This window comes from Malania oleifera, chromosome 1 (assembly GCF_029873635.1).
Source record: "Malania oleifera isolate guangnan ecotype guangnan chromosome 1, ASM2987363v1, whole genome shotgun sequence".
In the NCBI taxonomy this organism is placed as follows: Eukaryota; Viridiplantae; Streptophyta; class Magnoliopsida; order Santalales; family Ximeniaceae; genus Malania; species Malania oleifera.
The window spans coordinates 36,482,882-36,496,212 of record NC_080417.1 but is presented as its reverse complement, the minus strand read 5'-3'; the positions used below and the strand labels follow the sequence as shown (position 1 = coordinate 36,496,212).

The following is a 13,331-nucleotide window of genomic DNA, read 5'->3' as shown; positions in this document are numbered from 1 at the left end:
TTAGTTTAGTATCTTGGTTTATTATCCTATTATTACGTATTAAAACCTCCCAGAGAATATTGGAAATATTTTAAATTATTTATGAAAATTCTCTATATTTTTAAAATAAAATTGGGAGCTATTTTTGTAAATTATTTTCTCGACTTTCATCTCTATGATTTCAAAAAAGGGTGTAAGCTTTCGGGCTTCACGTACCCTAGTTTTGACGGAATATATATCCTATATATTTTTGTGATTTATTTATTTAAATGTGTATTTCAAAAATTCACTAAAAATGAGTAATTTTAAAGATCTATTAAATTTAATTTGGGATAATTCTTGATTAATTAGGTACCGTTTGTAAGAACGGGTGCATAGGGGGTGCTCGTACCTTCCCCTCGCGTAACCAAACTCCCTATCTCGTCTTTGGCAACACTGACCAATTCTATCCTTAACTGGGTAGTAATTAAGTGTTCTAACCACACTAAAATGTTAGTGGCGACTCCATACCTATTTTTCTCAAAAATTTAAACATATGAATTTTATTTCGCCACCCCAGGGGACACGCGCTCTAGGACGTCACGACAGTAATCAGCAGGCTTTCATTGTTAGCATAGTGATCCAGTTGACATTATTAGAGAGGATTAAAGTCGCGCAAGCTAATGATGAGAAGTCAGTCGAGGTTGTAGAGAAGGTGCAACAGGGGTTGGCTGTAACAAACTGCTTAATTTACTATATAATTTATCATAATCAACAAAGTGAACCTTAACCCGTGGGTAACGGGGTATACCTGACATACACAGCGGAAACCTAAGCAACAGTAAATATAAATTACATCCATCAAACCATAAAATACATAATACCATAGTTAACTACAATCCGCAATAATACTGTACTCATATACAATCCCGAAAATATCCAAAAATATATCAAAGATCCCACATCAAAACCTCCTGATCTTAGCTTAAAACTTACCCTCCTAGTGGGATAGCACAACTAACTAAATGGCGGCCTCGCTCCTCCTGTCTTTTCGGGTTTCCTAAAAATTATTTAGTTGGGGTGAGACACCTCTCAGTAAGGAAAAATAAACTAAATACAGTTGTGTGACAACATGAATATTTAATGCTAATATAGGTATACAATACATTTTGCATACTATAAATATTAATCTTTTAATAACTATTTCTAATAAATCGTACTAGTTCATGAACTATCTGGTATAGTTAATAATACTGAAAATTTACCAAGGATGTATAACTAGCTTATGTCATGTATTACCCCCCATGATGGGTTGTGCAACCCGAAGGCGGGACCCGACAATAGCTGGTCGACCACTGCCGAGTAAAAAATGTTTGTAAGTACGATGGGCCGGCCACACCTTGGTCCGGAATGCCAAGTGGACGTCTACAACTCTACACTGAAAGCCACATCGACTATCTATCTCCCACCCCTTCTACTTGTAGGGGCGGTTAGCACAAGTCTGAAACATAATAATCTGATCTGTATAGCTACGGTACCGTGCTCCTAAAACTGAACTGAACTATCATCCATGTTCTGATAATATATAATACATGATAATATACAGTTTAACGTAAATAGATTGATAGCATTTTCTGTAATAACATAAATACATACGTCCTTGCACCGATTACTTTCAAATCTGCGGCCTTGCGCTGAACATTTCATAAATATGACCTTGCACTGAAATCATAAATAATACACGACCTTGCGCCGGCTATCAATCATGGCCTTGCGTCGAACATTTCATAGATAATTATCTAAATAGACATGTTATTTATCATGTATTATAAAATCGTAATGTACTGCATTATTCCATACTTTCTGAAAACATACTTTAACTGTAAAATTGCCTTAACATAATATTTTTCACATAAAATAATATTCATGCCACACAGTGCTGAATGAGACCATATATTCTATATTGAAATCATATTTACTTACATTTCAATATAATAGCAGTATTTTTCCCAAATAAACATTTTCTCAATAATACTCAAATGTAATACATGCTTTTTGAACATAAATCTGCTAGTAATTTAATAGTATTTTCATGGAAAATTAACTACTTTAATTTATTCCCTTACCTGATTTTTGAAAAGAAACCCCCTAAAGTATACTCGTCCTACACACGTAGGGTTCCCCGTTCAATGCTATAAGAACCCGAACCGTAGTATGTAGATTTAATATTTGAAATAAGGGTAAAGTGGTAATTTGGGCAAGCTTCATGGACAAAACCAGAGTTCGTCGACGAAGTCCCTTTTGTTCTTGGTGACAAAATTCAGTGTCTCATCGATGAGGAGATCCCAAGGGATTTTGGAAAAATCTGGAATCTTGGCTCGTCGACGAGGGCACCGTCTCGTCAACAAAGGTAATGGTAGACTCATCGACAAGGAAGCCAATTCATCGATGAATCCACCCAAGCCATGGGCTATAAATATCAGTTTCCATTGCTTCTAAGCTAAGTAATCTCAAAATATCCTCTCCCTCTCTCTCTAGAACTTGAAGAACTCTCTCTCTCTAGTTTTCTTCGTCGTCCCTCGCTTGATTCATAAATCCAACATTACTGCGAGGATCAAGGAAGGATTCTCTACGTTTCTAGTGGATCGAAATCTCGTTCAGGATTTTTGGGTTTCGAGCTAAATTGAGGTAAGGCTCGATTTTCGTTTCTGATTCAGAATATGTGTAGTAGTACGAATTGTAAGCATGTATTGTACTGTGGTTTATAGGTTTTGAAGTCTCGGTTTGTAGTTTTGGGGACTGTAGAATTCGTAGTTGGATTTCGGGTTAAGGTAAGGGGATTTAGTTTATATCAGTTTATTTTCGAAATCGAGATCGGCAACCTTGTAGGCTATGATCGTATGTATGTTTTGGTAACTTATTTGGGGAAATCTATCGGGTAAAATACGGGATTTTTGAGTTACAGTTTTTGGAAAATTTTGGGGATTTCGGGTATCATCTCTACTTTGTTTGGAAAAACGTTTGTTTTGTTTAAACTGTATTATTGAGATGACTGTTATCCATATTTGCATAAACTGTATACTTGAATTAGAAAACGATATGATTTGCTGTAAACCAAATAAGTGTGGTATGTATGGTTGTATGTAATTGTTCCAGGTATTTTGTAAAACAGCTATGTGATGGCTAATTACCGTACGCAGATATGTATAGGAGTGTGAGCTCCAAAATGATTTCAGGTTTTGTGAAATCGGCTAATGGTTGCTAAATACCGTACGCCGAAACAACTATGTGGAAGCTAATTACCGTACGTTGTGCCATGTACTGGTGTGAAAACTGTGGGCGAGAGTGTCCGACTTTATATCTGAGGGTGTGAAATATCACTACATATCCTGGCTTGTCACCGAGGGGTGTGAGCTACACGGTATTGGCAATGTAATCACTGTGAAGTTTCGGGTTTCATGGAGTAGTTGTGTGTTGGCAATGTAATCACTGTGAAACTTTGGATTCATGGAGTAGTTGTGTATTGTTGTGAGCTACATCGTATTGGCAATGTAATCGTTGTGAAGCTTTGGGTTTCATAGCGTATTTGCATATTAGTGTGATGACACTGACCGTATGTTTTGGGTATTGTATGTACTAGAATGCATTTGTGAAAATACTAGAACTGTATGGAAATGTCTTCGAACTGTATCATATTGTAGTGTTATGTTTTGCGTAAAATAACACTGGTATTCCACACACTGATATAACCTACTTTCTTCCTTACTGAGAGGTGTCTCACCTCGAATGTACGTACAATATTTTCAGGTCCAACAGGTAGCCGTAATTAGAATCCTAGCAATCAAAAGCGGGGGCGTCGTTAGCTGCTGTTAGTTCCTTTTTAGGTACTAGTTTTGTAACCGGGTTGTCGTGATGGTTTTTGTAGACACCCGGAGTATGTACGGTATTTATGGGGTTGTATACCTTAGTATTGCATGGGTTCGTGTATCCTAGCTTTGTACAGACTCTGGTATGGTATGTAATATAGATAAATGAAGCATTTTCCGCTGTAACTGATGAGTATGGATATATTTGTGTATGTGTATAGGGCATCCGTGTACCCACGGGGTCATACCCTCTTATTCTATTGTATCATATATGTTTTAATTGATACAAAGACAGGTTAGGTTACTATATTCACACCTAGGACCCATCTGCAGGTTCGGGGCGTGACAAACACCCTGAAATCAACATCTCTCAAAACTAAACTTTAGTATTTCTTCATGTACAAAATTTCCTATAACTATAGAAAAACCAATTTTGAATAAAAAAACTTACCTTAAACTAGAGATGAATTCCAAAGTAGTTCCACCAATAATCCACTCTAGTAGGTTTGTAGAGAGTTTTCGCAGGAGCGTCATGGTGGTTTCAAATCATCGAACTGGCGAAAATATGGCTTGAAATCTTAGAGAGAAGGAAGGAGGGATGAATGGAGGAGAGAGACGGAGGTTAATGCGTCAAAATTCAGCCAAAAAATGAAGTTTGGGCTATTTATACATTGACCTTCGTGAGCCATGTCACTTCGTCGACGAGGTCAAGAAGGCAATTCATCGACGAACTCTCACACCTCGTCGACGAAATTTAGAATTGCCAAAACACCCTCTCGGTATCTTCTCATCGAGGAGACACGTCCCCATCAACGAGCCCGTCATGTGCACTCATTAACGAATCCCCTGTATTCGTTGACGAGACTCTATTTAATTGCTTCTTTAATTCCTTTTTCCTTCTTCCATTATTTAAATACCATAATTTTCCAGGTCACTACATTCTCCACTCCTTATAAAATTTCGTCCTCGAAATTTACTATTCATATAACTCATCTTCCCTTAAAGATAAACGGTCTACTTATTTTATTACGTACGCTCACTTATGGCGAAAGAATACCGTGGTTGCATTTCAAGTTCTGAAAGATTACATATATAAAATAAAATTCTCTCAAAACTAAAAGACCATTTATAACTAAACTATTACATGTACCTGCAAAAGAAATACTACACATTTACTTACATTTTTCCTAGTTACATCTGAACTTCTTGGAACAATTGTGGGTATTTCTGTCTGATCTGTTCCTCGAGCTCCCATGCAGCTTCTTCTACTGCATGATTCCTCTGTAGAACCTTTACCAGAGGAATATTCTTGTTACGTAATCCATGTTCTTTTCTATCCAAAATTCTGTACTGGCACCTCCTCATAGACTAGTGAATCACTAAGCTCTAATTCACCATAATTGATTATATGAGAAGGGTCTGGGACGTATTTCCTCAACATGGAAACATGGAATACATCGTGCATCTTAGATAACATAGGTGGTAGAGCTAACATGTAGGCAACCGACCCTACTTTCTCTAGAATCTCAAATGGACCGATAAACCTAGGGCTAAGTTTACCCTTCCTTCCAAACCTCATAACCCCTTTTAATGGAACTGTCTTAAAAAATACATGATCACCAATATCAAATTCTAATTTCTTGCGGCGATTATCAGCATAACTTCTCTGTCGGCTCTGAGCTGCACTGATTCTATCTCTCATAAGCTGAACTTTATCATACGCCTGCTGCAGAAGCTCTGATCCCACAACTCGCCGCTCACCCATCTCGTCCCAATATAACGGAGAATGGCATCTGCTATCGTACAGTGCCTCAAACGGTGCTATACCAATGTTGGCCTGATAACTGTTATTATACGCGAACTCTACCAGCGGCATGAATTGAGTCCAACTACCCCAAAAGTCTAGTAAGCATGCTCAAAGCATATCTTCTAATATTTGTATCGTCCTCTCAGTCTGTCCATCTAACTAATGTTGGAATGTCATGCTAAAAGACAACTGAGACCCTAGAGCCTCCTGCAAACTCCTTCAAAAACATGACGTGAAATGCAGGTCTTGATCTGACACTATAGACACAGGCACTCCATGAGAACGGACTATCTCTTAAACATATATTTCCGCTAGAAGGTTAAGGGAATAGTTGGCCTTGATATGTAGGAAATGGGCGGTCTTAGTCAACCAATCAACAATCACCCAAATCGCATTCTGGCCATGCGACGCTGATGACAATCCTGAAACAAAGTCCATGGATATATGATCTCACTTCCACTCTAGGATAAATAGCGACTGCAACTGACCCGCCGGCCTCTGGTGCTCAGCTTTTACCTACTGGCACATCATACATGACGCTACATACTCGGCAATCTCCTTTTTCATACCACTCCACCAGTAAAACTCTCCCAGATCCCTGTACATTTTCGTAATGCTGGGATGAACTGTATACAAAGATCTATGAGCCTCCTCTAAAATAGTCTTCCCGATGTCAGCATCGGAAGGAGCACATAACCTGGAATGGAACCGCAAAGCCCCGTCATCTGATAAACGGAATTCCTCCCCCTAACCATTCTGCATTCTGACTAATACCTCTACTAATTCTGGGTCTTTCTTCTAAGCAGCTTTAATTCTTTCCTGTAGAGTAAGTTGTACCACTAAACTGGCGATACATACTAGAGGATCACTCTCTACCAACTTTATGCCGAGTCTCTCCAGATCCATCATGATCGGATACTAGATCTCCATAGCTGCTAACATTGGTGTAATAACCCCAAAAAGGGCTATACAAGATTAGTGAAGAGATTCCCAAAAAAAAAATTTTATTATTAATTAATTAACTAATTAATCAGAGTTAAAAAAAATAATTAAAATTTATTTTTATTTTTATTAATAAAATATACTATTATTAATATTAATTAAATATATTATTATTATTATTATTATTATTATTATTAATCATCCTGAAGCTGAGAAGCTTGAGGATGTTTTTTATTCTTCTTCTTCTTCTTTTCTTTTCTTTTCTTCTGTTGTCGCAGACGCTCTCTCTCTCTCTCTCCTCTCATTCTCTCTCCCTCGATTTCGTGATGGATCTTTACCCGATCGAAAATCAGAAGATACCGCTAGACTCCATTCTCTGCTGCCATCATTTCTGCCGAAGCGGATCGATGGTAGAAACGGCGTAAACGTAGGGGTAAGCTAATTTTCCTTTTTTCTTTAATTTCTTGCAAATTATAAGCTTGATTGACGAACGAACACCACCACGAGAATCTAGGGGTGATTCTCTACAAGTCTAGTTGGACGGAATTCTCGTGGGGTCGTCGTGGGCAAAACCCCAAATTTGGGGTACGAGGATTATTAAGGGGCTTATTTTTAATTAATTAGTATTAATTTAGAAATGCTAAAATATTGAGCATCTGGGGTTAAAGTAGGAATTCTTAAATTTAGGGCCCGAGTGAGCGCTGCGGGTGTTATTTTGGGACTTGCATGCAAAATTTAAAAAATTAAGTGGGGTGTTAAATAATAGTTTAAATGATAATTTGAGGTATATAGAGCCTAGGGAAGGTTAGATGTGTATTATTTTGGAGAAAAAAATTAATTAATCTGGGAAAAATGCAAATTGCAAGAGTTAAATTTCTGGCGCCAAGGGTGTAGGATCTGGGTGTTAACAAGACTCTTAGTAAGTCAGGCAAAGGGAATAAATTATAGCAGTATTTTTTGAATTACTGTTTAAATTAATATGTGAAAATGTGCTTATGGTATTTTTCCTGGAAATTATTACGATATAAATATCAAATAAATTGTGTGGCATTTGAGTGATTTTAAATTGTGATATTTTGAAGTGTGAAAATAATATGTTATAAATATTAGATGAAAATTGTGTGGCACATGACATGTGTTGAAAAATGTGAAATATAACGATGAGTATTTTTTGAGAAAATATTGAAATGAGAATGATTGATTAGTGAAAAATAATGAAATGTGATATTTATATATGAGTGGAAATTATTTGCATAAGAAAAGAGTTTGTACAAATTATTGATATCAGTATTTTGGGAAAAAGTTAAAAATATGTGAAATATGATATATGTACTATTATGAGATGATGAAAAGTGCACAGAAAATGATGAGAATATTTATACTGAACTGAATTGTGATATACTGAAATATAATTGATGAAATGCCAATATCGCATAATGATTGCGGGTATGTGTAAACCCTATTGGATGGTTATGATATTAAGCACGGTACCGTTGCTAGTGGTGTTAGTGCAACCACACAGACTCTTGGAGCGTGTGGCGTGACAGTCGACTGAGCCATTTTGTAGGGTTGTTGGGTCCCATGAGTCCGAATCAGGGTTATAGGCCGATCAGTCGTACTACAGACGCGATATGTGATATGATATTTGATCTAATCGGGTCAGCCAACCGCGGTTAGATCCAGCCTTTAGGCTGCACAACCTTGACCATGGGGGGAAGCATGACGTGGATAGAAAGATCCTCCAGGTGACCATGAGCTACAGACGCGATATTGGTATTTGATACTAAGGATACTCATGAGTCGGAAAGTAAAATGGAAACGAAAAGTGAAAGAATGATAAAATTGGCTAAAATGAGAAATGAAAGAAAGAATGGAAATTGAGAAATAAAGAATGATAAAATTGAGAAATGAAACCATGTGAGTTAATAATATAAATAATTGAGGCGAAGTGAAACTCTCCGCCTGAGGGCTTACTGAGTAAGGTGAGTGCCCTGATAGGTATAAGATGTGGCCATATCTGGCTGCACACTATAAAAAATAAGGTTATTAGTGACGGTTCAAGACCGTCACTAATAATAGTGATTGTTTTAAATTAGTTGCTATGTCTGTCGTTACTAATACTTATTAGTGACGAATTTCTCAAATCATCACTCATAATAGAGTATTAGTGACGAATTTAAACCATCACTAAAAAACCTAAGCCCGTCACTATAAATTCTACACCGACTCGATCAAAAATCATTACTAAAACCATAGTATTAGTGACGATTTTAAATTCGTCACTAATGCTCTATTATTAGTGACAGTTTGAAAATTGTCACTATTACTCACAGGCAACTATAAAATTGTCACTAATACTATCTTATTAGCGACGATTTGAAAACCTTCACTAAAACTCTTTTTAAAAAAAAAAGACAATTATTAGTGTTGGTTTTGAAACATTCACTAATACTTAAATTGGACAATTAGTAGTGATTGTTTTAAAATTGTCACTTATAATTTTAAATTAATTTTTTCCAATTATTAATTCCTGTAAAAATCTATAATTACATTTTCGTATACGTAACATTAAACCATAATTGCTAAAAAATTCATGAATTATTCAAAATTCAAATTCAAATTCAAACTCAAATTCAAATAAAAATATAAATATATTATACAAATTCGAATTCAAATATAAATATATTATACAAATTCAAATTTAAATACAAATACATTATACAAATTCAAATTCAAATACATTATCCTTCCCTTGCTCCCTGGATCTCATCTGCCACAAAAACATCACAAAGCCGACAATCACAGCCACTGAGGTTGTCACGATCACCACCGCCCAGTAGGACTCCATCGACACCCACAATGCCACCTAGATTGACCTAAATATATTTTAATTTATTTTAAATAAATAAAATTTATTTTAATTTAAAATTTGTTTTGAACAAAAATCTTATTTCATTGAAGAAGATAATGGAACTTTAGTGTCAAGGATGGATCCACGATGACAATGAGAGACCATGGCAGCATAGGCGGCCATGGCATGCTGCGATGTCATACTCGAGGGTGAAGTTCTCGAACAATAAGGCTCAATCTGCAATCTAGTGCCCAACTTCAAAATCCTCGACCTTGATGGTGATGGAGCAGACGACGAGGTCATGGAGGGTGATGAAGGACAATGAGGTTATAGATGACAGAGAAGGACGACGAGGTCGTGGATGGTGGTGGCTGCATCAACGATTCTTTATCTAGTTTACCCAGAGTTTCTTTTCAAAATTAATTTGAAATGCGATAAGCCTGCCCCTGTAGACAAAATGAATTTTAGTCTTTCATCTGATAGGTTGTCTCTTATAATTAAGGTATGATTTAAATATTAATTTTATTTCTCTTGAATCTTGATGCCCTTCTTATGGATGCAATGACTGCAAGAAGGGTATCAAGATTCAAGAGAAATAAAATTAATATTTAAATCGTACCTTAACTATAAGAGACAACCTATAAGATGAAAGGCTAAATTTCATTTTTTCTACATGGGCAGACTTATCGCATTTCAAATCAATTTTGAAAAGAAACTTCGGGTAAACTAGATAAAGAATAACCATCCACCCCACTATAAGAGTACCTAAACCTCCTGATTCTTACTTCCATGTCCATCATAAACTCCAAAGAATGAAGTGGAAGCATCCAGAACAGGATATGCAATATGTTAGCGAATCAAACATTCATAGTCAATAACAAAATATTCATACTATTAGTAAAGAGTTAACACAGGCATTATCACACAAGTTCCAAAAACCTTGTGAGGTACATTAGTATGTCCAAGTGTAAGGTCTTGGGCACATATTTTCATCTTGTAAGGATGTTCAGGTCGTAGAATTAAACAAACACAATACTATATATATATATATATGCAGCTCAACACTAAAACTACATACCCAAACAATTATTATTCAATCAGAGGAATTCAACAAGATGTTTGTTACTATCCAAGTGTGAAAAAAAGATGCCACAAATAAGTTTAACACATACTGATTCCCACAACTTGTGAAAATATGCACATGAGGAACAGATATTTCATACCTTATGAGCTGACTTGGCAAGTGCTATCGTAGCTTGTATGTGCATAAGAAACTAATTTTAACCACACAATAGTTTACAATTTACAACAGAAACAAGAAAGAACAAGGCACTCAAATGTCTTAGATCCACTTATTTCCATACTGCAACACATGGAAAATAAATTTTAAAAATAGGAAATAAAAAAATAATACCAAAGAGAACCCTCTAAAAAACAAAACAGAAAAACGAAAAACCTCATGAACTTCGCGGAATTAACAAAAGAGGGGCTTTCAAAACTCTGAATAAAATTTATATTTCAGTTCAATATGCAGATAAGCTTGATCAAACAACCAAAGCAACAAAAATGCTCCAAAAAGAAAAGCAAAAATTCAGAGTTTTAAATCCAGTACTGTCTCTTTGAGATTTTTTCCATGCAAATCCTAAAGAACGTTAATGAACCGATCCAACAACAAAGCGTCATACTCCACCAGCTTGTCATCCTCAGACACCTTCTTCAAAACCAATAACCTCAATTGTGCATCGATTGAGGCCAACTTCTCTAAGTTCCTTGCTGCCATTTCTGCTCTTTCTCTCCTCCACTTCTGTTCAATTGGCTCGCGCTCTGTGATTTATCACTCAAAGCAGCCGAGAGAAAGCACGTGAAACCCTCCAATTTTCAACCGAAAAACAAATGCTTGAACAAAAATTACGGCTCGAAATAGAAACTTTGAATTGAATTGAACCAGCTAATTGAGGTGGTAGACTGAAAAACCAAGTATGTATGTTTCAGAAAGAGAAAAGCGAGTGCGATGAAATGAATCTCGTGGAGCACATAAAAAGATGATTGCGTAGATTTGCTGAAAATGGGCACCTGGTGATCTCTACACAAGAAAGTTAAGAATCATCACGTGTGATTGAGAGAGAACGAAAAACAGAGAAAGGGAGAGGCGATGGTGGTCTTTAGGGTGAGCTGGAACCATGGAGGAGCGAGGAGGGAGGGGCAGAGGGAGGAGCAGAACAAAATTTGGGGAAAGAAGAGATGACAGAAGGGAAAAGGAGGTGGGAGTAGGAGAAAGAAGAAATTTGGGGAAAGTGTGGGAAATTATGTGTGAGGAGGGATGGATTTCAAATTTTGAGCATCAGTGACGGTTTTAATACCCTATTATTAGTGACTGTTCTTCCAAACCGTCACTAATACCGTTAACTAATTTTTTTTTTTTAAATAAAAATACTAGTAGTGACGGTTTCAAAATCGTCACTAATACCCTATTATTAGTGACGGTTCTTCCAAACCGTCACTAATACTCTTAACTAATTTTTTTAATATTTTTTAAATAAAAACACTAATAGTGACGATTTCAAAACCGTCACTAATACCCTATTATTAGTGACGGTTCTTCCACACCGTCACTAATACCCTTAACTAAATTTTTTTTTTATATATTTTTTAAATAAAAACACTAATAGTGACGGTTTCAAAAGCGTCACTAATACCTTTAACTAATTTTTTTTATATATTTTTTAAATAAAAACATTAGTAGTGACAGTTTCCAAACTGTCACTAATCCCCTATTATTAGTGATGATTCTTCAACACCGCCACTAATACCCTTAACTAATTTTTTTTTTTATATTTTTTAAATAAAAACACTAGTAGTGACGGTTTCAAAAGCGTCACTAATACCTCATTATTAGTGACCGTTCTTCCAAACTGTTACTAATACCCTTAACTAATTTTTTTTAAATATTTTTTAAATAAAAAAATTAGTAATGACGGTTTCAAAACCGTCACTAATACCCTATTATTAGTGATGGTTCTTCCACACCGTCACTAATACCCTTAACTAAATTTTTTTTTAATATTTTTTAAATAAAAACACTAGTAGTGACGGTTTCAAAAGCATCACTAATACCCCATTATTAGTGACGGTTCATCCAAACCGTCACTAATACCCTTAACTAATTAATTATTTATTTATTCATAAATATTTGTAGTGACAGTTAGTTAATTGTCACTAATAAGTGACTTTTAGTGACGAATTTAATCCGTCACTAATACCCTAGAATCGTTACTAATATTTTCCCGGATAAAATTTCGTGTGAAAATTGATTACCGCGCTGTTTTTAGTGACGAAAGTATTAGTGATGGCTGCTAAAACTGTCACTAATGCTTACACTGTTAGTGACGGTTCATAAAAACCATCACTAATACCAACTTTTAGTGACGGTTTCAAAATAGTCACTAATACTTTCGTCACTAGAAACCAATTTTTTTATAGTAGCATAATGTGTTAGGGCAGAGGGAAGCTACCAGTATGGGTGGGTAACCTTCCCTATTCTCAGGAACTTCGCGGTAAATATGTATTGGAAATTATTGAATTTAAGAAATAGTTTTAAAACTTATAAAAGCTTGTGTTGTATATTTATATGATTATGAGAATGTGTATATCAGTATATTTTCTCAGATGAAACGATGGTTTGAAAAGTAAAGTGTATTATAACTGAACTCATATGGCCACACACTGTAAATAATTTATTCCTTCTTACTGAGATGTGTCTCACCCAAATTATCTAAATTTTTTAGGAAACAGGGATAGACCAGGTGATAGAGCTCCATGATCATAGGGAGCTAAGACCCTGACACACAGGATGAGTTTTTGGATTAGGGGATGTGTTATTTCCCTAGAGTTGGATTGTTTTGAGTTT

At 35.8% G+C, this 13,331-nt stretch overlaps 1 protein-coding gene across 1 annotated transcript; it reads right to left on the bottom strand.

Moving 5' to 3' along the window:
• Positions 1–11,066: 11,066 nt before the first annotated feature.
• LOC131146847 (phosphoenolpyruvate carboxylase 2-like) lies at positions 11,067–11,299 on the bottom strand. Its single transcript, XM_058096658.1, has one exon. The coding sequence runs from the start codon at positions 11,202–11,204 to the stop codon at positions 11,067–11,069; it is 138 nt and encodes a 45-aa protein (XP_057952641.1). The 5' UTR covers positions 11,205–11,299.
• Positions 11,300–13,331: the final 2,032 nt, after the last annotated feature.